At 37.5% G+C, this 23,661-nt stretch overlaps 1 protein-coding gene across 3 annotated transcripts in view; it reads left to right on the top strand.

Moving 5' to 3' along the window:
• Positions 1-23,319, top strand: part of fnbp1l (formin binding protein 1-like) — a 72,548-nt gene extending 49,229 nt beyond the window's left edge. The window contains exons 3-16 of one of the 3 annotated variants that reach the window (XM_055167669.2): positions 84-134; positions 1,787-1,934; positions 2,022-2,084; positions 4,701-4,805; positions 4,933-5,061; positions 8,917-9,063; positions 11,628-11,831; positions 12,540-12,692; positions 15,516-15,625; positions 15,705-15,837; positions 16,037-16,131; positions 17,889-18,031; positions 21,127-21,285; positions 21,993-23,319. In XM_055167669.2, the coding sequence (XP_055023644.1) occupies positions 84-134; positions 1,787-1,934; positions 2,022-2,084; positions 4,701-4,805; positions 4,933-5,061; positions 8,917-9,063; positions 11,628-11,831; positions 12,540-12,692; positions 15,516-15,625; positions 15,705-15,837; positions 16,037-16,131; positions 17,889-18,031; positions 21,127-21,285; positions 21,993-22,000 (1,648 nt within the window). In that variant the 3' untranslated portion in view covers positions 22,001-23,319. Of the gene's footprint in view, positions 1-83; positions 135-1,786; positions 1,935-2,021; positions 2,085-4,700; positions 4,806-4,932; positions 5,062-8,916; positions 9,064-11,627; positions 11,832-12,539; positions 12,693-15,515; positions 15,626-15,704; positions 15,838-16,036; positions 16,132-17,888; positions 18,032-21,126; positions 21,899-21,992 lie in introns of those variants that run through there. The other 2 variants (XM_055167668.2, XM_055167670.2) reach the window with 2 other exon arrangements.
• Positions 23,320-23,661: the final 342 nt, after the last annotated feature.

The following is a 23,661-nucleotide window of genomic DNA, read 5'->3' as shown; positions in this document are numbered from 1 at the left end:
TAGGGACTCCCTCTCTCACTTCTTAATCTCTCGTGTCTGCACGTTGTCTGCATATTGAACATTTTAATTTTGTTCCCCAACAGGGGTCTGGTTAAGAAACACTGCCCCAAGCGCTCCAAAGATGATGAACCAAGGTAAGTTGAAAGTACAGGATAAAAGTCATACTTTTCACTTTTTTACAGTCATTTTTGAGATTAATGGATCTGTTCGGTGATTATCGCAAACTTATTCATAACTTTATTTTATTGTACATTTTGGTCGTGGTTGGTCTCTTAAGCAGCGTGTTCTGACCTGTTAGCTGTAGGCTGAAAGCAGAGGGGGGGTATATACTGGGTGTCAGTTCGAGACCCTCCCGCATCCCATAATGAATTCCATTAGATAGGAATAATTTCTCCCAGCGTGTTTCTGTCTTGGGACATTCTTCATGCAGTGTACAGACAGCTCACTGATTACAACTCAAGTCTGGAGGTGGGGGAGGTTTGTCTTGCAGAAAAAAAGCCCTCCTAATACGCGCCCAGAGCCTTAAAGAGAAGATACGGGCAGCCTGGTGTGTTTGTAAGGGAGAGATTTTTAATATAGTGAGGCAGTCATGCCTTGTAGCATGGCCTTTGGTCAATATCAACATATAGATAGACTGAAGTCTGGTGGCCCCCAGGGGCTGTAATGGCAACCTGAGTAGATGCTGTGTGCGTGCGTGTGTGTGCGTAATGGTTTAGCAGTGTTTGTGAGGGCCAAATGCCTTAACTAATATAGTAAAATATCATGACAACCAGTGTTGGGGAAAGTTACTTTTAAAAGTAATGCATTACAATATTAAGTTACTCCCCAAAAAAGTTACTAATTTTGTTACTTAGTTACTTTTAATGGAAAGTAATGAATACATTACTTTTTAGTTACTTTTGCGTTACTTTTTCTTACTTGGCTGAGGCTTGATCTCTTTCAGGCATTGCAGGTGTTTTTAAGATCGCAAAAATGTCAAGCTCTGGCCTGCCATCTCCGTTTCTGACTCAAACTGTTTCCGCTCAGAGTGCGTAATTCTACGTTAGTATGTTCAGTTTAATTCAGTACATTATTTTATTTTTAAACTGAATTGATTAAACTGTAAAGTAACTCACATTACTTTTTTTAAAAAGTAACTCAAATATTAATGTGTACATTTATAAAGTAATGCGTTACTTTACTCGTTACTTCAGAAAAGTAATATTATTACGTAATGCGCGTTACTTTTAATGCATTACCCCCAACACTGATGACAACCATGTTGGACAATTCATTGGTTTTCACTAGATTTAAAGGCTCATATATCAGCAAAATCATGTTTTGCTCTGAATTTCATGACGCACATATGTTTCTGTGAGGGTTAGGTTTAGGATTTGAGGCAAGTATCATTAGCCTGATGTAAAAGCAATGGAAGCCTATTAAATAATCACACTAAAGTGAAACAATTGTGTATTTGCACTTACTGTTTTTTACAGGGGTATAGACATTGGATCTTATACAAAATGTCCCACATATAAACAAAGTGTCGATTTGATCCAGATCTAAACCTAGATTGGATTTTGTGATCCAATCCAAATTCAGAATCAATTTTTTGGTTTTGAACAACCCATTTTGAAATTTTGCCGAAATCCAAATCGATTACTTTTCAACAACTGGCACCTGGGGATAATGTATAGCAACACGTAAATCTCTAACACTTTTGTCATTTGAATGAACAAAAAAAGTTTGCCTGATGGACCAAATCTGGTTACCCATATTCAACATTGTCACATTTACCTTCCTATAGGTTTACTTCCTGTCTGTCATTCTACTCTATATTGAACGAGTTGAATGACTACGCAGGTCAGCGGGAGGTTGTCGCAGAGGAGATGGGACATAAAGTGTATGGGGAGCTGATGAGATACTCACAGGACCTGAAGGCAGAGAGGAAACATGTGAGTATATACACCTGAGCCTCACTGCAGAGATGTGGTTAGCTTGTAAGATTGTGTTTTTAATCTGTTCTTGTGTCTGTACAACAGCACCTCCAGGAGGGAAGAAAGGCCCAGCAGTATCTAGACCAGTGCTGGAAACACATGGACAATGTGAGTATTGGGGGTTTAGGGACAACACTGTATCCGCACTTCACTACTACTAGTGAACTCAGTTTAATGTATTAGTATTACACAATACAGACGTAACTTAAGACCTGCACATTGTGTTGTACCTTGTCATGTTGCTGTTCATATTGAAGGATATTAGGATCTGTGTTTTTTAATTACAACCTTGTGCATGCTTAAATTCTGATTTGAGAGTACAGACATGAATCTGTGTTGTATTATAATTTTTTTATCCTTTTACTATTACTTACTAACTTTTATATAATTTTTTTTTTATGCATTTGCTAACACTAACAATGAACAACAGTTTTTCTATATTTTTTATCTTTGTTAGTTAGTGTCAATACAATTGTTCATATTAGTTCATTCATTGTGCATTAAATAACTTTCACTGCAGTGGTGGATCCGCTACTTTTTTAATCTTTCCTGAATTTTTGAATGTCCTGTAAATATACTTTTAAAGCTGTGCAGACATATGATTGCGGAAGGCTGAAGTGGTAAGAAAGTACACTGTACCTCTTTTGTCTGCTATGTCCCGGGCTTTAACGAAACATGCTTGCGGTCTGATGAGGCAATGCTTGTCATTGTTTGCAATGCCTGACAAGAAATGGACAGACCTTTCTTTACATCCAACATTACACAAAAGGAAAATGTTTGGTGCATTTCTGTCATTTTATTTGCTGATTAATGAAACCATGTCAAAAAAAAAACTTCCATTTGAAAATGAATTATAATGAGTTTTAAAAATGACCAAATTCCACAATTTGCCAAAATTCCGTGTTGTACGGTAAATTCCATTTTTATGCCAGGATTCTGTAATTCAGTCCGTGTTTTCCACATCGCGGAGATCATACGGCCCTATTATTGGAACAGGACATTTTGTGTCACTTTTATTCATTTTAACACAACATCGACACAAAATGACACATAGAATTTATTATATTTAAAGGGGACATATCATGAAAATCTGACTTTTTTCATGTTTAAGTGCTATAATTGGGTCCCCAAATATGAAAAAGAATAACCCAGTAACTTAGTTTTGGTAAACCATTCTCTGGAAGCATGTGAAAAAATAGGTCATTGAAATATGGCTCCCCTTGTGATGTCAGAAGGGGATAATACCGCCTCTTAATCTGCACTGTCCAACCACGGCACTGCCATTTAGTGCAGAGATCAGCTCATTTGTTAAAGGACACACCCAAAAACGCCAAATTTTTGCTCACATCCAAAGTGGCAATGTTAACATGATGTAATAAATGATCTATATGGTATTTTGAGCTAAAACATCAAATATGTACTCTGGGGACACCAAAGATTTATTTGACATCTTAAAAAAGTCTTGTAAAATGTCCCCTTTAACACATGTTAAATACAACATGTTAACACAAAAGTGAATGCATCCTTTCTTAGTGATATCAAAATTTTAGATTTTTTTACTATGTATATATGAATACACACACACGTATACATTTAGGAAAAAATCATTTATATAATTTTTATATATAATATAATTTATATCAAAATCATATATATATATATATATATATATATATGCACACACACATATACACACATACACATATACATATATAAATGTTTCTAAAATACATGCATTTATGTGTATATATTTATATATACAAAATAATTACACACAGCGCACACAAATACATTATGCAAACATAAACTTTTATTTTGTATGTGATTAATTATGATTAATCTTTTGACAGCCCTATATGTATCAATTACTGAAATTGTGGTATGATACAATACGGCAGTGTTTTTTTTTGCGTATATTAGTTGTATTGTCGGGTTGTTGGCTGAGTGCGAGTGTGGGTGACCGATTCACAACCTCTCCTCCAGCTGTGACCTGGTATCCAGATGTCTGATGGTGTGTGCACGAGCACAAAACAGTGGAAAAGCGACAAAGCTGTTATGTTATCAAGCTCCCTTTTTCCATTCAATTTTTTCCTTTTTCTCGGATTTGTACCCTCCGCAGCATTCCTGCATCTTGTACATTTCCTGCCTGTCAGTGCGTCTCGTAGAGGCCGGAGTGTTTTTGCAGTTTTATGGTTGCTGCGGACCGAAGCCAGCAACAGCTGAATCTGGCGTTCAGAACGGCTATGTCGTAATCGCGCAGCTATTTCTTGTCTTGCAGTGTCACGAAATGAAACACAGATGCTTTGGAAGCCACAACGCAAATTTCATTAGCGCCTTAGCTCCTCTTCCTCTTCTTGTGGATGTTTGTTTTGTACTCCCTTTATCTGTTGCTACTAAATCAAATGGTTTATGGCAGTGTTCTTCAACCCTGGTCCTCGAGGACCTCCTTCCAGAATGTTTTAGATCTTTCCTTAATTAACACACCTGATTTAACTCATTAGCTTGATAGGGAGACATTCTGGAAGGAGGCTGATGAGTTGGTTCAGGTGTTTTAAATAAGGAGACATCTAAAACTTTCTGGATGGGGGTCCTTGAGGACCAGGGTTGAAGAACACTGGTTTATGGCATTATCTCGTGAAGTAAGATGCACATGCAATATCGCAGAAAATGCACCTTCTCTGTTTCCAAAGCTTGACATGTGTCATCATTTCTTTACCCTTTCAGAGTAAAAAGAAGTTTGAACGAGAATGCAAAGAGGCCGAGAAATCACAGATGATGTACGAGAGGTTAGACAGTGACATCAACGCCACAAAGTCAGATGTGGAAAAGGTAGTTAATATCTTCCTGTTATATTATTGTCTGAATGTAATTCATTTTAAAACAATTCGGTGTTTGGACCCAAAACTGGGCTTTTTCTGAAGTCTAAACTTTACTCTGATCACTCATTTTATCTTAGGCAAAGTCCCAGCTGTATCTTAAACAACACATGGCGGAGGAGAGCAAGAACGAGTATGCGGCCCAGTTGCAAAACTTCAACACTGAGCAGTGGAAGCACTTTAACGTCTCCATCCCTCAGATATTCAAGGTAAACCCACTGTTGTCTAAATTTTTTTGTTGAAAGTATATAATTGTGATGAAATTAAAACCATATTTGATTTTTTTTAATTGCCCATCGCTTATCAGTGGGAAATGAATGGGAGGGGCATTCTCATTCTACAGAGCTTTTGATTGGACAAAACTCTTTGTATTGCGCAATGAGTCGTCAATATTTTATATGCACATTTCATCTCTTTCATATAAAAACTTTATACAGGATTCCCATGGGTCCTTGAAATCCTTGAAAGTTTGTGAATCTGGGGGAAAATATTCAAGGGCATGGGAAGTTTTTAAAATATACATACACAGGGTTTCCGCGGGGTTGTAAAAGGTAGTAAAAGGTAGTAAATTAAATTATGCCAAATTAAGGCCAGTAAAAAGTAGTAAAAAGTAGTAAGCGTCATCTGACGAGGTAGTAAATTTTCGATTGCCTTTTGTAATGTTATGATGCCTGCCTGGAAATTAGTTCAAATCACCTGCATATCTGGGCAAATAATCAAAGATCTTTCGTCTCTGGGATGTGATCAAAGCCTGGAGTGGAGCCAAATCACGTTCCTCTCTCCGCTGTAAGCGTTCTGTAATCACTACGGACCGGATCCACTTCGGGTTTTTTTGACTGTATCCCGTTAAGCTGAGGTAAAACTTTTTCAGCTAGCATGGACAAACTTATAATGCAGGAAGGCTCCGATGTTTTGAAGATCGATAAAGGTGTAAAAGACGATTGACTTGGCTTAGCGAAATAATGAAGATTGGCAAGCCTTTCAGTTCGTGGGATAAGACAACCAAACAGGTAATTGTGTGTCTTTGCACAGTATGACTAACGTAAGGGGTCCTGTATTTTGGGGGTAAATGATTTCTCACGTTACTGATCATCCGCGGCACGCTTTTTAATGCTATGCTGATATAGCCAGTGGCTGGTACAACGGGTTTGTTTAACTCATGGGTAAACTTCATGTGGATCCACAAGAACCAAGAGGCAGATGACATCCAAATCCTGTTAGAGCGATTGACGAGGATAAGAGGAGACTAGGGGTGTAACGGTACGTGTATTCGAACCGGACCGTTTCGGTTCAGGGCTTTCGGCACGGTGCACGCGTGCACCGAAAGGCCAAATGCATTTTGTGTGCGCCCGTGCGGAACATAATACGTGCGTTTCCGCACGAACATATTAAGTGGCGGAAGTCTCCGCGTTCAGCACAAGTCTTCTGTCAAACATATAACATAATTCGGCCCGCAGAAAGATTTTTATTTACTTAGATGTATATCCGTTTGATTATTGATGTAAACGTTTACGTGTCGTATCTAAAAGCGCATGTTAAACGCGTGTCAACGCGCTGCTTTGTTCTTTCAAAAGTGCGTGAGAGTAGCGCGCCTTTCGTTGGTACGCATTCATGAGACGCACTTTCTGTGACAGCGAGAATAAGGAATGCGTGATCAGATTTTTCATCTGCACATCACGTCAATCATATCATTGTGCCAATGCGATCAGCTGGTCGGGACAGAGAAGAGCTGTAACCCGGGCTTACTCAGCTGTCACTCAGCTGCGGAGGGGTTCGTTACAGCTTACATTGACGACACAAGCAAAGATTAGGAGAAACATGCAAAAGATCAAAGATGGCTAGGTATGCAACTCACTAATCTCAAAATGAGTGTATAATAAGTATATCATCATGTTGCTTGCTATGCAGTTACACATAGAGCAGTAATATTATTTTTATACAGAGATGGTACATAGCCAATTCAATACTGTGAGTTAAACAATCCAAAATAAATCAAAACAGAAAATTTTTGGTGGCAAAAATGTAGGCTAATAGTTCATAAATGTATTCAGGAATTGAATTTGTTAGTTCAAGGTTTTAGTAGAAAAAGTTTAAGAGAAGGTTAAGAAAAGAGTTACCTTCTGTTATAAAATAATGTAAAAAAGAACTTTGCAGTAGTATTTTATTTATTATTTTTTCATTTTATATATATTTTATATGTTATATTTTAATAAAAAGTGTTTAAAAAAGTGTAAACAAATTGTAAAAAAAAGTTTATAGTAATAAACAACCTGCAGTTTATTGTTTGCATTTCTCCCTTACTGTACCGAAAATGAACCGAACCGTGGCTTCAAAACCGGGGTTCGCACCGAACCGTGATTTTTGCGTACCGTTACACCCCTAGAGGAGACTGCTTCCGAAATGCTCTCGCGGGACTTTGATGTCATCCACCTGTCGGTTCTTGCAGTTGCATTTGCAAATATCCTCATATAAACACGACCATTTAGGTCTTAGGAGAAAGTAAACAGCAGAAACATTGCGCATAAACTAGCACATCAGCGCTGCCTCTATTGTAACATAATATTTTGTTGATAAAGGTACAGTCATTCAATTAACAACTGTCACTATGGTTACAGACATCCTGTGCGAATTCTACACGAGTTTGACTCGAGTTACGCGTTCAGGGTTTATATTCATACATAACGTTACTGTATTAGAGCTGTGACTGTAAGCTGTTGTGTGAACAGAACAGACCCTGGATTATTCGTTTATGGGTACTGAATAATATGATATGAAAAAGTTGTATTTGTTCACATTAGTAAATGCATTATATAACATAAACAAACAATGAAAAATATAGAGTATATAATCATTAATTAATTCTTGTTTATGTCATTACAGTAATTGGCGGTGGTTCACGGTGTATTCACTAATGTTAACAGTTTCAACTTTGATTAAAAAATGATTAGTAAATGCTAAAATAAATACACTTACAATTAATAAATAATTAATAAAAGATTCATTAAAGGTGGTGATATTCATGTTTTCTTTTTATACAGTATAGTGAGTTATTTAGCTGTTTCGCCTTAATCTGAAATGCCCTGCAAACTACAGCTATATGCCACATGAGACTTCAATATGGAATTTATTAAAATCTCCCCTTAAAATGCTATTGGTCTCGCCTACATAGTGTTAGGTAAAGGAATATGACTTGGCCTGAAAAATATTTCAGTCAGAAGAATTTTTTCACTTTAATTCTTTTTTTGTATGTTATATATGTCAAAATCTGTGTAAATAATAGAAAGGTCGCTGATTAACACTTGCAATTCAGTGTCGTGATGGTTTTAAAAAATATTCTGAAGGTAGTAAAAAAGGTAGTATAAAGTAGTAAATTTAACTTAAGGATTTCTGTATAAACCCTGATACATAGATACAGGTCATTAAAAGTCTTTAAATCTACTTTATGCAAGAGGTTTTTTGGAAAAAATCCATATTATTCCCTGTGTAGTGTTGGATAATATCATAGAAAGTCTAGACTTTTTAAGCACACGTGCTAAAGGTTCGCTTTAAATGCTTATATCTTCTGTATGCGAATGTTGATTTCTACCAAAATGCTTTTTTGCATAGTTGTGTTTGACACATGAGAACGTCTCGGGTTACGTATGTAACTGTTGTTCCCTGAGAAGGGAACGAGACACTGCGTCTCCCTTGCCATACTTCCTGCGTCCCTGTAACGCCGTCTTTGACAATATTTCAGATAGCAATATACGTCCTGGCTCCCACTTCACCCTGTCTTTGTCATTAAGCCTCACCATTGGTTGAATTTGATGTACACATTCAGATGCACTTACCCCTGGAGGCGTCCCCATAGTGTCACCTTCCTCAAAAAGGAACTGTAACAATGTATCTTAAAAGGTAACACAATGTAACCTTGCCCTCACTTGAAATGTGCCCCACATTTAGTCCTTGAATTTTAGGGAATTGGACCTGGAAAGTCCTTGAAAGGTCCTTGAATTTGAAATTAATTAAGGTATTTGAACCCTGTTATATCATGTAGTGAAACGTTCGTGTCCTTCTGTTTGTAGAATCTGCAGGACATGGATGAACGTCGGACAGTCAAGCTGGGGGAGACGTACCGAAGTTTTGCTGAGGTGGAACGAAGAGTCATTCCCATAATCTCGAAATGCTTGGAGGGCATGGTGACCGCCGCCAAGAATGTGGACGAGCGTAAGGTAAGTGCAAACAAATTTAGCAGCGTTACTAACTAAAGGGAATGTACCGTGCTTCAGCCTGAGGTTGTTTTGAACCTACAGGACATTTTTCAGTAGAAAGAGTCCAGTACTGGAAATAGGGAGTATCAGAGACGGCGAGAGAGTTTGGGGGAAGCAGACAGAGGAAGGAAGAGAGAGATTTATTTGTGCATTGCTGCTGTTGATATTAATGCATATATGGGTGGTTTCCCAGACAGGGTTTAGATTAATCCAGGACTAGGCCTTAGTTATATTAGGACATTTAAGTAGTTTTAAAAACATACCTTACAAAAACAATGGGGAGACAGGGCTTATCCTAGTCCAAGACTAAAATGCATATTTGAGCTGCCTTAATTTGAAAGCACTGACATATCATAACATATATCAGTGCCATTGTTGTGTCTCAAGATGCACACCAGTATTGTTTATTAAAACGACTTAAATGTCTTAATATATAACTGAGCCCTAGTCTTGCATTAATCTAAAAAGGGGTGCTCCAATAAATGCTGATATGCACTAATAATACAGGGCCGAAACTATTCTGAATCGCACGGCCGATATTATTCACAGCTATTTTATGTACTATGGCTTTGATCAGTAAGTCCTTATCAATCTGAAATCACTGCTAGTTTAAATCGATTATAACATGCATTTGAAAAAGCAACACTCGTCAAACATAATCATTATACATATTCTTTATTATCATGAAAATACCTGAAAAGGTTTGAAGTACAGCAATATAAATATATGCTTAAGCCATTTCCTGAGCTGCGTGTGTATGGTTCTTCGTCTCCAGCGCATTTTGAGTTTCTGCACGAGAGCGCTCTCTGGCTTTTGAATGTAGCGGCATTTCACCATAATTCATTGCGAAACATAGCAAGCACCATTGGCCAATCGATCGGAGCATCTCTAAATCTAAACCCTGTCCAGGAAACCACTCTATAAAGAGGCTGCATGTGTGGCTGGCTGCACACCTGTTTATTTTCTTTTAAGAGATCATCAGGGACATTTTAAGGAAAAATAACTATGCATAAAGGAACGATTAATAAATAATAATCCTATCATTTTCATTATTTACTTAACTTTGTGTCATTCCAAACTTGTAGAACACAGACAGACTTTTTGGGAGTTTTCTGTGCATGTTTTTATTATTCAGTGCCAATGAGGGAATAAAACAAGTAAAATTGAAACTAAACCGCTTGTGATCACAATGCAATTGTGTAAGATGGAGAAGAACAGCTTTGTCTTCATTTTGAATAATCAAAAACACTGATTTCATTATTAGTTTGCCTCTATTTCATTTAATTTAGTTGAGTTTATTTATGTGCTCATTTTGAGTTGTCCTGGGATTTCCTAACGCCGTCTATTCGGGTCAATGAGGCTGTTAAAGTGGTGACATGAAGCTCTTTTGTAATGAGCACCACACCCTCGACAAACACACTCATCTCAGACCATCCTGTATCAGTTTGTAAACACTGCTAGTATTGTGATATGAATGTCCATAAAGTCTGTTTTGTTCAGTCATATCACGGCACTCTTCATTAAATAACTCCCCTCATGTCATTCCAAACTCGTAAGACCTCCGTTCATCTTTTGAAACACAGTTTAAGATGTTTTATATTTAGTCCAAGAGCTTTTTGACCCTCCATTGAAAATCTATGTACGGTATACTGTCCATGTCCAGAAAGGTAATAAACACATCATCAAAGTAGTCCATGTGACATCAGTGGGTCAGTTAGAATTTGTTGAGGCATCGAAAATACATTTTGGGCCAAAAATAGCAAACATAAAAAATTTATTGTTTATTAAGCATTGTCTTCTCTCCTGCGTCTGTTGCGAATGCGCGTGCACAGTAACGCTGCGGACGTACGATTCTGCACACGTGTCATCCTCAGACATGTTTGCGAAGATTTTTTTATCAAAGTTACAGTGTGCGTCTCCCTCAGACTGTAAACGAAGCTCGGGCACAAAAAAAGCAGGGGCGCACCAGATAACACGTCAGCAGTGTCACTGCAGTATCGCGGTTCACAACAGACCCGGAAGAGAAGACAATGCTTAATAAAGTCGTATTTTTTGTTATTTTTGGACCTAAATTTATTTTCGGTGCTTCAACACATTCTAACTGACCCAATGATGTAGCATGGACTACTTTGATGATGTTTTTGTTACATTTCTGAACATGGACAGTATACCATACATTGATTTTCAATGGAGGGTCAGAAAGCTCTCGGACTAAATAGAAAACATCTTAAACTGTGTTTCAAAAGATGAACGGAGGTCTTACGAGTTTGGAACGACACGAGGGTGAGTCATTATTGACATTTTCATTTTTGGGTGAACTATCCCTTTAAAGCTACAAACTGGTAACCAAAAGGTTGCTGCCGGTTCGATCCCCTCAACACATGAGTATTACGGAGTATGCAATAAGTGAGCAGCGGAAAAGATCATTGATTCGATTAATAATGACTAAAAAATGTATACCTTGTAATGCAATAGAAGTCACTGTAGATAAAAGCGTTAAACCTGATGTTTCTCCTCTCCTAAAGGATTCTGCAATTGTAGTGGAGTCATTTAAATCAGGATTTGAGCCGCCTGGTGAGTTCCCATTTGAGGACTTCAGTCAGAATATTCAGCGAACGGGGTCAGACAGCACCATTGGGACCCCCAAAAATGATGGAGGCAAACCAGACCCCAAACATGCTATCGGCAGAACCAAAAACAAGCTTTGGCTCTTTGGAAAGAAACCCAAGGTGAGGTTTAAAACATGCATTTCATTGTTAAACAACTTCTCTTTTCTAAAGGCTCATTTGCTAATAATCGGTGATAAATTAAAAACATACGTCAGTGCTAGACTCTCTTCTTTGGCTTGTGTGAACAGTAAAAGATGCCAAGTCTGGGTAAAACTTTAACTTTGGCTTTCACGCCTTCACTGTTATTACTTAGAACCTACATGACCTTTTCATTTTTTTTAAGAACATGACCTCATGCTTTTTGTTCCTTTGAAAGTAAAATTTAAAGGAATAGTTCACCCAAAATTGAAAGTTCTGTCATCATTTACTCACTCTCATGTTGTTACAAACCTGTATAAAAAATTCTATTGAACACAAAGGAAGATATTTTAAGGAATGTTTGTAACCGAACCGTTCGTGAGCCCTATTCACTTCCATAGTAGGAAAAATAATACTATGGAAGTTAATGGGGCTCACATTAACGAACATCTTCCTTCGTGTTCATCATGACAAAAAAAATTATACAGGTTTGTAACAACATGAGAGTGAATAAATGATGACAGAATTTTCATTTTTAGGTAACTATCCCTTTAAGATAGCTTTGCTAGAAAGCTATGCCTCTTATATATTGTGGCCACTAAACTGGTTCATAAATAATCATAGTTTTTTTTTTGTTTAATTGTTCACATGTTTGGTCATGAGCTCACCCAAAAATCTTTGTTGTCCCAGATTCCCCCAACCAATCCTCCCCCTCCCCGCCCAAGTTTTCCCTCTGGCAATTTCCAGTCTTCTAAATTCCCTACTGAGCGGATAACAAACCGCCTTTCTGAAATGAGAATCCCAAAATCTAAGATCCCGTCCTTCCGGACTGTGAGACGAGGGGTAAGAGTCAACCTTAGACCAGCGTGTGTGAGTTTGCAGTGACTATGCAGTTGGCGCTTTTTCGCTTGGGCCAGTTTCTTTCACCCAAGTTTAGCTCATTCCTGCACATGAGAAAATTGGCCGGACGAAAAATAAAGGAATGAAGCTTTATCTGGGTCCGAAGAGCTGCGCCGCTGATTTTAGCTGTGGGGTTTAAATAAGACATTGTAAAGCAATAGAACATGGTGGAGGGGCGTGTTGGTGGATGTTTATTTTTTTATTTTATTTTTTTTATGTTAAAAAGCTAATGCTTACCGACAAAGACAGCAAAGTATTTATTTACTGCTTTAAACTACTGTCAGAACCCCTCAAAAAACAGTCTTGAGGACGGACAAGAACAGATCAACAGACTGGATCAGACGCTTGTCTGAATGTCCATCTGAGTTTAGTCTGGAAATTTCAACAATATTCTTTTGAAGGTCTATTAAATCCTAAACTAAGCTTAAACTGTTTTGGGGGAAAAATTTGTTTGTTTATCACATGCCAAACTGATTTTGTTTACCAGAAATGTTTAACACCCAGCTGTGAATCTCTTTGAAGTGAAATGCTCATCAAAGTAATATTTAACTATCTACCGGCCTGATGTTTCCTACAACTGAACGAATGATGATGGTTTACGACGTTTATAAATATTTAACAATTGAAGAGTTTGGTTCCAAAACGCGATAAACGCCATTTAAAAAAAATGAGTTGCTGCCAAAATCAGTATTGCATCAGGTCAGTATTCAAAAATAAATTCTTAATTTTATGCGAAATCCAATAACCGCCATATTATTTTGTCATCTTTTCTCCCTTTTTTCCCAAAACGCGACAAACGCCAGTCCTCCTTCTCTGCAGAATGCAATAAATCCGCTTAAACAATCACAGCGCACCATTCCACTCATTGTAAACAACAATGGCGGCGCGTTGAATCTGAGTCTTCCTCATCTACTGTGTATTTCGTGATCAACAAACAAAACAAAAACAAAATAATACTTTGATGGCATTGATAAACATGTGCTGGTTTTCTGTGACGGGAAAGAAATGTAAGCCATCAAAATCGAATAATTTACACGAGAGGCACTTGGGAGACGGAAAAATGCCGGCTGTTGCTTGTTCTCCCGACAGCATCAAGCTTCTGTCATGCTAACACATTGACCCCAGGGGATCTTATGAAAAACTTTTCATTATTTTACTCGAAGTCAGCTAAAATTGAGCTGGACCAAAACATTTTACAGCCGATCACTGTCAAAAAATGTCAGCGACGATGTCACAATGATGACAGTAGCAATGACAGCGTTTTTATTATGACAAATGAGAAAATGAGGAATAATAAAGTAAGTGTTTTGATTAATGCCATTAATGTTTAATCGGTGTATACCACTAGTCAGCTAAATGAATATAACATGGCAAAGATGAATGCACATTTATATATTAATTCAATAATTTATAGCATTTTGAAAAAAAAAGTCATGGATTTATTGCATTTTGTGGAAAATAATCAGTTTTTATAATAAATCTTTGAAAATCAAATTATGGATTTGAATTTTTTTATGTTTTTATAACCTTAAGATGCTATGTGAAAGTTTGTAACAGTAAATAGTGGTTTTCATCTTGTCACTTTTTCGGTATAGAAAACACGTTTTTACCTTTAGTCAAAATGGATTTATTGCGTTTTGGAACCAAACTCTTTATTTGTAAAAGCTGGTTTTAACCGACAGCTTAAAACAAGCATCCACTTTCTTCTCATCAACATTTTCTCAGTTTACATAACCAGGTGTCAGGTTGTGCACTCACTAAATGTTTGCATATTGAGCAGGTTAGCAACGAGCATCTTTTGAGATGATTAACAGTTTTATTAATAATAATAGATGACCTTTTCCGAGTAGTTTACGTTAACTGATGTGAAAGCAGAGTCTGGGTTTACTTCTGTAAAACAAGATTCCACTAAACAGTAAAAGAAGAACCACAGCAGTCGGCAAACTGGTTTAGATGCAAATGGTGAAGTTGTTGTGAGGTTTGCTGGTTCAGGTTCTTACTACATTGTGGTATTAACCATAACAAACTCACATGAATCGCATGGAAACAACACAAATTCGCCTGATTGAAGAGGTTCACAGCATAAAGTCTTTAGAAAATGTCAAAGAGTTTAGCTTGAAGCAGTTTGCCAACTTCAGAGACCTTTGTGAATGATGGTTACACACTGGCCCCTAAACGTGACGCGGCTCAATGCAAAACATGATTGGTTGCTTTACGTGTCAGTCATACGGACTCTTGGGCGGTCCTTGGCCATTTAAGCGGCTTGGTTTTCAGACCTTCACTATAAGCGCTAAAAGTCCTGGCTTATTGCTTTGGTGCATATCTGTGTTGAACGTAACTAAAACAATCAGTGAAAATGCCCTTAAATGACTGATGTTGATTTGTCTTTATTCTTTTTGAAATGGCATGACAATACCGTACCACTCAGTGGTCATTAAAGCTGGTAAGTTTTTGGAGATGTGTGTTTTAAGTGCCATAATATGAGAAAAAAATGTGTGTGTCTAGTTATAGGGTTGCTTTCTCAGTTCCCAAGTGTAGAAGATGCTTTGACTGCCACAGTTTCCCCTCCTTCCTCATTTCGTCCAGCTTTAAGATGTCTATCTTATGGTGCGGGTTCATGTTTACAAACTTTAATTGGACTGTATGCAAACAAATGGGCTCGTTAAGCTTTGGGAAAGACATCTTTAAGAGCGACTGATGTGACCGAAGACTCGTTTGGCTCCTCGAAACATTTTTGCCTCGAATTATTAACCTGTTTTTGTACAGGCACCTACACTAGAGGATCTGAGCCACCTTCCTCCTGAACAGAGACGCAAAAAACTGCAGCAAAGAATCGATGAGCTAAACAAAGAACTGCAGAAAGAAATGGACCAAAGGTGGATTTTTTTGTTTACTTTATCCATATTATCTAGAAGTAATAACATTTTTAAAAACTCATCATATTTGTCCATATAGAGATGCTCTCAACAAAATGAAGGACGTCTACGAGAAGAATCCACAGATGGGCGATCCCGGAAGCCTCCAGCCCAAGATTTCGGAGACCATATGCAACATGGAGAAACTCCGATCTGAGATCCATAAAAATGAGGTAAGCTTCCCAAAGGAACGGCTCATTGCAGTCTTATAAGGAAGCACAGCCTCCGGAATCTACAGCTGGACAGCACTGTGTGCCAGCGACCCCTAGTGGAAGTATGAACACAGCGCAGCTTCAGCTTTCATAAAATGCGGTATAAACCTTCCACATTTGTGGAACCTTTAATTTAAGACATCACTGTTTTCCCTCTCAGACTTGGCTAGCAGAGGTAGAAGGGAAGCATGGTTCCCGCGGTGAGCGGCGGTCCAGTGCGGATGTGAACCATCACGCTCCTCACGGCAGAGAAAGGTCTGTGTTTCCTGATTACATTATCTGCATTCTTAAGACAGAGGGGGAATAAGATGTCTGCTATAAAGTCGTCTCCTTTATGGGAGCATGAACTGTTTGTGAAGCCAAAGCTTATTGTGCCATCCCTTCTGTTTTGCAAGCTTTTGTCATTTGAAATCGAGTAAAAGGCACAGCAGAGGTATTAACAAGACTGATGGGGTGTTGGTTATGTCTTTAATAGGGTGTTCGATGATACTCGTAAACAAAGCTTTTTAGAATGTGTTTATTGTTAGCTCTTAAAATATAAAATGCTCTCTTTTTGTCATTTGCTTCGAATAAAAGTGTTTTGTAAATAAGAAAATGTTATAGTCGGCAAATTTCAATGTGACATAAAATAAAGCTTTCTTGAGATCAATTGGTAAAACATAGCATTACTAGCATAGATTCATGGGTTTGATTTTCAAAGAACACCATACTGATAAAATGTATAGCTTGAATTCACTGCAAGTCACTTTGTATTAAAGCATCTGTGACCCTGGACCACAAAACCAGTCATAAGGGTCAATTGAATAAATGGGTGATTCTCACGAAAACTTGGTTTTAAAAATGTCAAGCATGAAAATGTAAAAATTGCTTAAATTTACTTTTTTCCCCACCAGACATTGAAAAACAAAGTCTGGAGTAAATGGGAACATTAATTTAAAAACTTTTACTTATCATTTAACACTTTTGTAACATAATTAAAAAAAATTGTCCTAAAAAATCTCATTACCGCAACAGTCAGAAAACATCAACACTGACATATTTTCAAAATGACATGACAAACCTGAAAGAACATAATTTGGAGATTCTGCACATGCATTTAAAATCAAAGTATTATGCTTCTATTAATTAAATTAACATTTAATAAGCATCTGTTGTGGTAATGATAATCAAAATGTCGTGTAAGCATTCTGACAAGACAATATTTCAAATTAACTGTAAAAAAATGATCTTAGCTGGTAGTCATCGTGAAGTAACTGGTCCATGTGCTTGGTCACTCAAAATCAAACTTTATTAAAATTCTGTATGTGTGCTTAAACTGTTCTCAAAAAGTGTTGCGGAGGATGAGAACATAAGGCATGGTCACAACATTTTCCTAATTTTTCTTCATTATTATTATACATAAATATTCAGTAAATATTTTTTCTGTCATCTAAAGTAGTCTAGCAAAACATCAATTTATTTTTTTTCTTAATATTTTTGTGTTAATTTGATTAAATTACAACATAACGCATGTTCAAACACAACCGGACACATTGCGGTAATGAGAATTTCAGCAGAAAATGAGATAAAATTTACAATTATAAATTCTTATGTTGAAATCACACATTGTGCAAGGTAGAACACAGTATTGTGTTAATTCTGATGCTTTTTAATGTTACTATATTACACATTTTAAAGCTAAAATCATTAGTGCCGTGGTGTTTCAATGGTTTCGTGAGAATCGCCCAAATAAGCTTTCCATTGATGTATGGTTCATTAGGATAGGTCAGTAATGATAAATAAATATGGTATATTTATGGTAAGAAATTTAAATTAACATGATCTTTACTTAATATCCTAATGATTTTTGGCATTAAAAAAATCTATAATTTTGACCCATGCAATGTATTGTTGGCCACTGCTACAAATATACTTGGGCTACTTAAGATTGGTTTTGTGGTCCATGAACACAAATGGATGTAAAAATGTCACTACATCTTCATAAAATTTTTTTTTCTCTTTTTCAATGGTAGTCCTGAAGGCAGTTATACAGACGATCAGAACCAAGAGCATCGGTCTCCACCTCAGCCTGATCCACATGAGTTTGATGATGAGTTTGATGATGATGACCCTCTTCCTGCTGTCGGCCACTGCAAAGCTCTTTACTCCTTTGATGGTACAAAAACAGCTCAACTGAATCATTTTACACCTTTAAATCAAAAGACAAAAATAAGAAATATTTTTTCTTCATAACAAGAAAATGAAGCCTGGTTGAAAGGTGCAGTGTGTAATTTTTAGAAGGATCTCTTTTGACAAAAATGCAAAATAATATACAAAACTAAATCATCAGGGGTGTTTAAAGACCTTTCATAATGAACCGTTATGTGTTTATTGCCTTAGAATGGGACGTTTTATCTACATTGCGGGTCCCCTTACATGGAAGCCGCCATTTTGTGCAGGCATGTTTCTACAGAAGCCCTTAAAGGACAAACTTTTTTATTAAGTTGTCTCCAACAATGACATGTTTGTCCGGTAGCGGCTACCGTAGCTTCTCTATTTGTTTCAAAAACAAGAGGTGAGCAGTGGACTGAGCCGTTGGTAGCAATTCGCAAACTCACCACTAGATGCCGCTAAAATTTACACACTGCACCTTTAAAGAAATTTAAGACATTAAATCTTTTGATTTTGTGTTGTTATTTAAAAAAAATCAAGCACATATTCACATTTTTTTTTAAGTTGCCAGCCAGCAGCCAGTTTTTTCTAATTTTAACAAAAGTTTAATGCATTCCAAACAATGTTCTTCTTTTAATATATTTAAGCAATATTGCTCGAGTAGGAGTGTGATATAAACATATATCAAATCAAAGAACAGACCTTCTGCTTTCAAACAACAACAAAAGTTTCATCTTACCTTCATTTGTTCTATTTTATCACCTCTAAAATATGGGTAGGTTTCTTCAAAGATACAAAATTTTGAGCAAAAAGCAGAGGCTTTTGCATGACTTTTGTTAGAGATCAGATTCAGAACGATCATCAAACATACACAATTTTTTTATTGTCTTTGAATCAGTGTATGCGTCAGTGTTTTATAAGTTGGGTAAGAGCGCCCCTAGTGGGTACTAGCGGAAATATGGATTGCCGTAAAATCTCTCATCAATGACAGGGAAAGTTAAAATCTTATTTACGGTAAAAAAGGAAATTATGAATTATTCATACACTGGTAATATTGGTGCTCTTATTGATTTAAAATATAGAGATTGTTCACTTGAAACACAATGACTTTTTTAAGAATTTTAAATGTAAAACATTCAGATGCATTATTATGATGAGAAGTTTTGGAAGAAAATAATTCAATAATTTAATTCACAAATGGTTAGTTCCAGTCCTTGATTCTAATTGGTTAATATATGTGCTTTATTTATGATTTAAAACAGCTATGACCAAGCTGCACCCAATGATTCTGTGTGGCATTCAGTCAGGGACTATTTTTTCCAGCTTTTAGTGATTTACTTAAAGGATTACTCCATTTTCTTAAAAAAAATCCAGGTAATTTACTTCCCCCCATTTTTTTGAGTAAAACATTTCAGAATTTTTCTCAGTTTAATCGACTTTATTGGACCGCAACACTTCACAGTTTCAACGCAGCTTCAAAGGACTCTAAACGATCCCAAAACGAGGCATAAGGGCAGGGTTCCCACAGGTCCTTGAAAGTTTGTGAATCTGGGGGGGGGGGAAATCTGGGAAGTTTTTGAAAATATACATGCATAGATACAGGTAATTGAAACTGTATCTGTATTGAAAATTTTATGCAAGAAGTTTTCTGGAAAAAATCCATATTATTCCCTGTGTAGTGTAGGATAATATCATACAATTATGTGAGGTCGCCCCTAGAATTTTTATCACGTAAGCACTTCGAAAGGCACCCATGACGTATGCGAAACTACGCCCCAGTGTTTACAAGTGTGGAGAAAGAGGACCGTTCAGACGTTGTTGTATGTGGAATGATACTAATAAATATCTTTGTGTCAGTGTATTGTTTAAAATGGTCCACAAATGTGCATTTCACACATATGACGTGTGACCTTTCGACGTCATTGCGCAATTACGTGAAGTCGCGCTTGCGCCTCACACAACTGGTGTAAGGCGAGAAGTTGTGGTTTAAAAGTGCATATTTTTTATTTTTCTTGTCAAAAATGACAATCGTTTCGCTAGATAAGACCCTTATGCCTCGTTTGAGATCGTTTAGAGTCTTTTGAAACTGCGTTGAAACTGCAATTTTAAACTGCATTAAAACTGTAAGCTGTTGGGGTCCAATAAAATCTATTAAAATAAAAAAAAAAACTTAAATTCTTCTCGACTGAACAAAAAAAGACATAAACATTTTGGATGACATGAGGGTGAGTAAATTATTTTTGTAATTATTTTAATAATTATTTGGATTATTTGGAGTAAAATTGCATGTTTTTTTGCTTTAATATTTCTGTGGTAACCATTTTATAAAACCAATAAGGTACTCGAGGCTAGTGCTGTATTGTGAACAAGTCACGCTTGATGCTTCGCATCATGCCTAACAACACCCTTCAGTCGTGACTTATTTCACTATACAACACAGCATCTCATGCCTTATTGCTTACTTAAATGTGTCTGATTCAAAAAACTTGTTGTATGGTAATATGCTTAATTTACTTGAAGGAATAGTCTACTCATTTTCAATATTGAAATGTTATTACCTTAACTTTTGGGAGTACTTCGACTCGGCGCAGTAACACCCTCCCTCTCCCATTATGAGAGTGAGAAGGGGAGCGGACTTTTCAGGCGAATCGAAGTACTCCCAAAAGTGCCACCACGCCACAAAATATAGTCACTCCCCCAAATCCGCCCAGAAAAGCGCTACATTTTATTTTGTACCACCAAACTTGCTCGCACAACCACTCGTCCCAAACAGGAAAAACCCTGATGTGTTTGGTCACTTCTAACTTTATCTCTGATTGGTACCATTGAATGAATGGGGCTAAGCTAAATGCTATCGAAGCGTCGCAGCGCGCTCCAGCGCTTACGTGCACGCACACAGATGATAGAGGGATGTATCAACAATTCTTAGTTAAGGTAATAACATATTTTAATATTGAAAATGAGTAGACTATTCCTTTAATAATTTTCATGTCATTGTGTGATAATTCTTCGATAAGCACTTTAACATAGCGTCACTCATAGACGTCCATCATCCTCTTGAATCTGGAGTGTTAAAACTGAAGTGTGTGTTTCTCATAGGCTCCAACGAGGGAACATTGGTAATGAAAGAGAACGAGGTGATGTACGTCATAGAGGAAGACAAAGGCGACGGATGGACGCGAGTTCGAAAACAGGGCGGAGAGGAGGGATACGTCCCAACGTCGTACGTGGAGATCACACTGGAGAAAAACAGCAAAGGTGCGGTCACCTACATATGACATCAGCCAAGGCAGCCCCGCCCGGTTATGACATCACACATGGGAAGCATGTGTAAGATTTATCGTGACTCATTAAGTGCAGCTTGGCTGACTTCCATATGCTTTTGTTCACTGTGTGAGCCCAAGGACAAACACACGCAAACACGCTTTTTAAGGTGACACTTCCTCTGCACTGCGACGATGCTGCAGTGGATAAATCTTGAGCTGAAGCAACTTTTTATTGTAGAGTTGTAGAGATTTTTAAAGGTTTTTTTATTATTAGTGTTAAGTGCACTATTCTGAATCAGTTTTATATCTTTAACCTGAAAAAAACAAAGTATCATCAAAGAGATGATTTTCCCAAATCTTTTTTGAGATTCATGTACACCCTATCATCCTGTCATTTGCTGTATTCACTGTGTACGCAAGGGTGAATGCTGTGCTTCTGATCTTTCAGTCCATCCAGGTTCCAGTTTTTCAACCTGAAGTGTCATTTATATTATCCGTAACGTAGCATCCGTTTCAACTTTCCCTGGAGGTCCCACTTTGCAGGGGCACAGCCATAACTTCTTTTTATTTGTAACTGAGGCATTAAATAAAAATCAATAATACTGGCGCCCTCTATGTTTGTGAAGCAGAATTACCTCAATCTTTTTCTGTCTCTTGTTCTGTCAATGACTCTGTCCTTTCCTCTCTCTGTGGCTACAGGTTCCTGATTGGATGAATGGGGTTCTGTGGTGTTTGGTGGATGGGACTCACTGCTGTGGGTCTGTTAGTGGGGCGGTGGGGGGACTTTAAGATTTTGAGAGCTGTGCTGGGGCAGGATGCATGTTTGCATGCTGTTTGTGTCATGGCCATTAACATCATTCCATTACAGCAGACATTTCAGGAATAACAGGGTGTGCAGGGTGGGGGTCACAACTGGGGACGGGAAGAGACGCCTGTGAGGTGACGTTAGATACCCGAAGGACTAACATTTGCGCATATGTCATCTTGTGTTCATTCTGCCAAGTACCTGCATGATCCATAGCTGTTCGTTTACCAGTCTGACCGATTTGTCCCGTAATAGGATTTAACCACTTAGTTTGCCTCTAATAATACCTTGTTTGTGTATGTCTTTAAATGTCTCATTGATGCATTCCGTCATGAATGTTATGTTAACCAAACGCATGACCAATCAGAGTAGAGGAAAGACTACAGTTCCCACAGCAACGTGCACCCAATTGCCCCGCCCCTGCATAGCTTGATGGACAGATGGAGCATGATGCAGTTGTACTCTTCTTGACCAGCAGAGGGAGCCAAACACCATACAAAACAAGCAGAGAGACACGAACAAGGACCACCACATCACCAACATCATTCCAGCACATACCAGCATCTCTGCCTTAATTTCAGACCTCTGTATGGTAACAGGATGCCTACAGGGGTGTATATATATATACAGTATAGATATATATGTTCTGCCCTTCTATGCCCAAAAAAAACACTGTTCTTGGGCTGCCAGCTCTCTGTGGTGGTTTCTGCATTATCCTCATCAGCTCCTGCTATTATATGTGCTAGAAGAACATGCTTTGGCCCCATCACCGCCTCCCAGCATGGGACCACATGTCTCCAAACTCCGATGTATTTGTGAATGTGATTCCTGCATATCAAACTGTGTATGCATATGGATGCATTTATGCATATGTAGATACTTAGTTAGTTTTTATCCTTAAACTGTATGTATTAACATCTTTACTTTCAGAATGAATGTGTTTTTAATGGGGGGTTAACCAAGCGAGTGACTTACAGCGTGCGCTTGTATCGTGACGATATCTCTTTGTAACCAGTTCTTCTTGTTCGAACCCTATTCTCAGTGGGGCCATGGTCTTATCAATGCACTTTTTTACCCTGTTGCATTTGAATTGAAACATTAGTGCGCGAGTGACGTCGGATGCGAATGCTACCTTGTTTGAATGTGTTGTACAGTAGGACCACAATATGCTGGGGTTTGTGTTGGAGCAAGAGAAATAAAAGCTTATGTTTGTTTGTCTTATCTATTGCCCTGACTGATTTATTATTTGTGTGCGTTCATAATCTAATTTGTGGATGAATTTAATGACAGGTATGGGCATATATAACTTAAAATAGCATTATATAACAATAAAAGTAGCCAAAGTGCAATTTCTTTGTTTTTAGCCACAAGACATGTCATGTTAGTGTAGACGTCTTGATGTTTACTTGGCTTTGTGATGCTTTGATTATTGCTGTCTCCACAGATTATGCTCAAGATTATCTTACATGGAAGATTTGACTTGAAATAAACAACAGCCACACCCTCGTTTTAATTCTCTTGCCAGACACGCAACGCAAATTCGCACTCACCTGAAATGAACAA

This window comes from Misgurnus anguillicaudatus, chromosome 5 (assembly GCF_027580225.2).
Source record: "Misgurnus anguillicaudatus chromosome 5, ASM2758022v2, whole genome shotgun sequence".
Lineage (NCBI taxonomy): Eukaryota > Metazoa > Chordata > Actinopteri > Cypriniformes > Cobitidae > Misgurnus > Misgurnus anguillicaudatus.
Note: the sequence above shows the minus strand (reverse complement) of the source record. Positions and strands in the feature narration are given on the sequence as shown.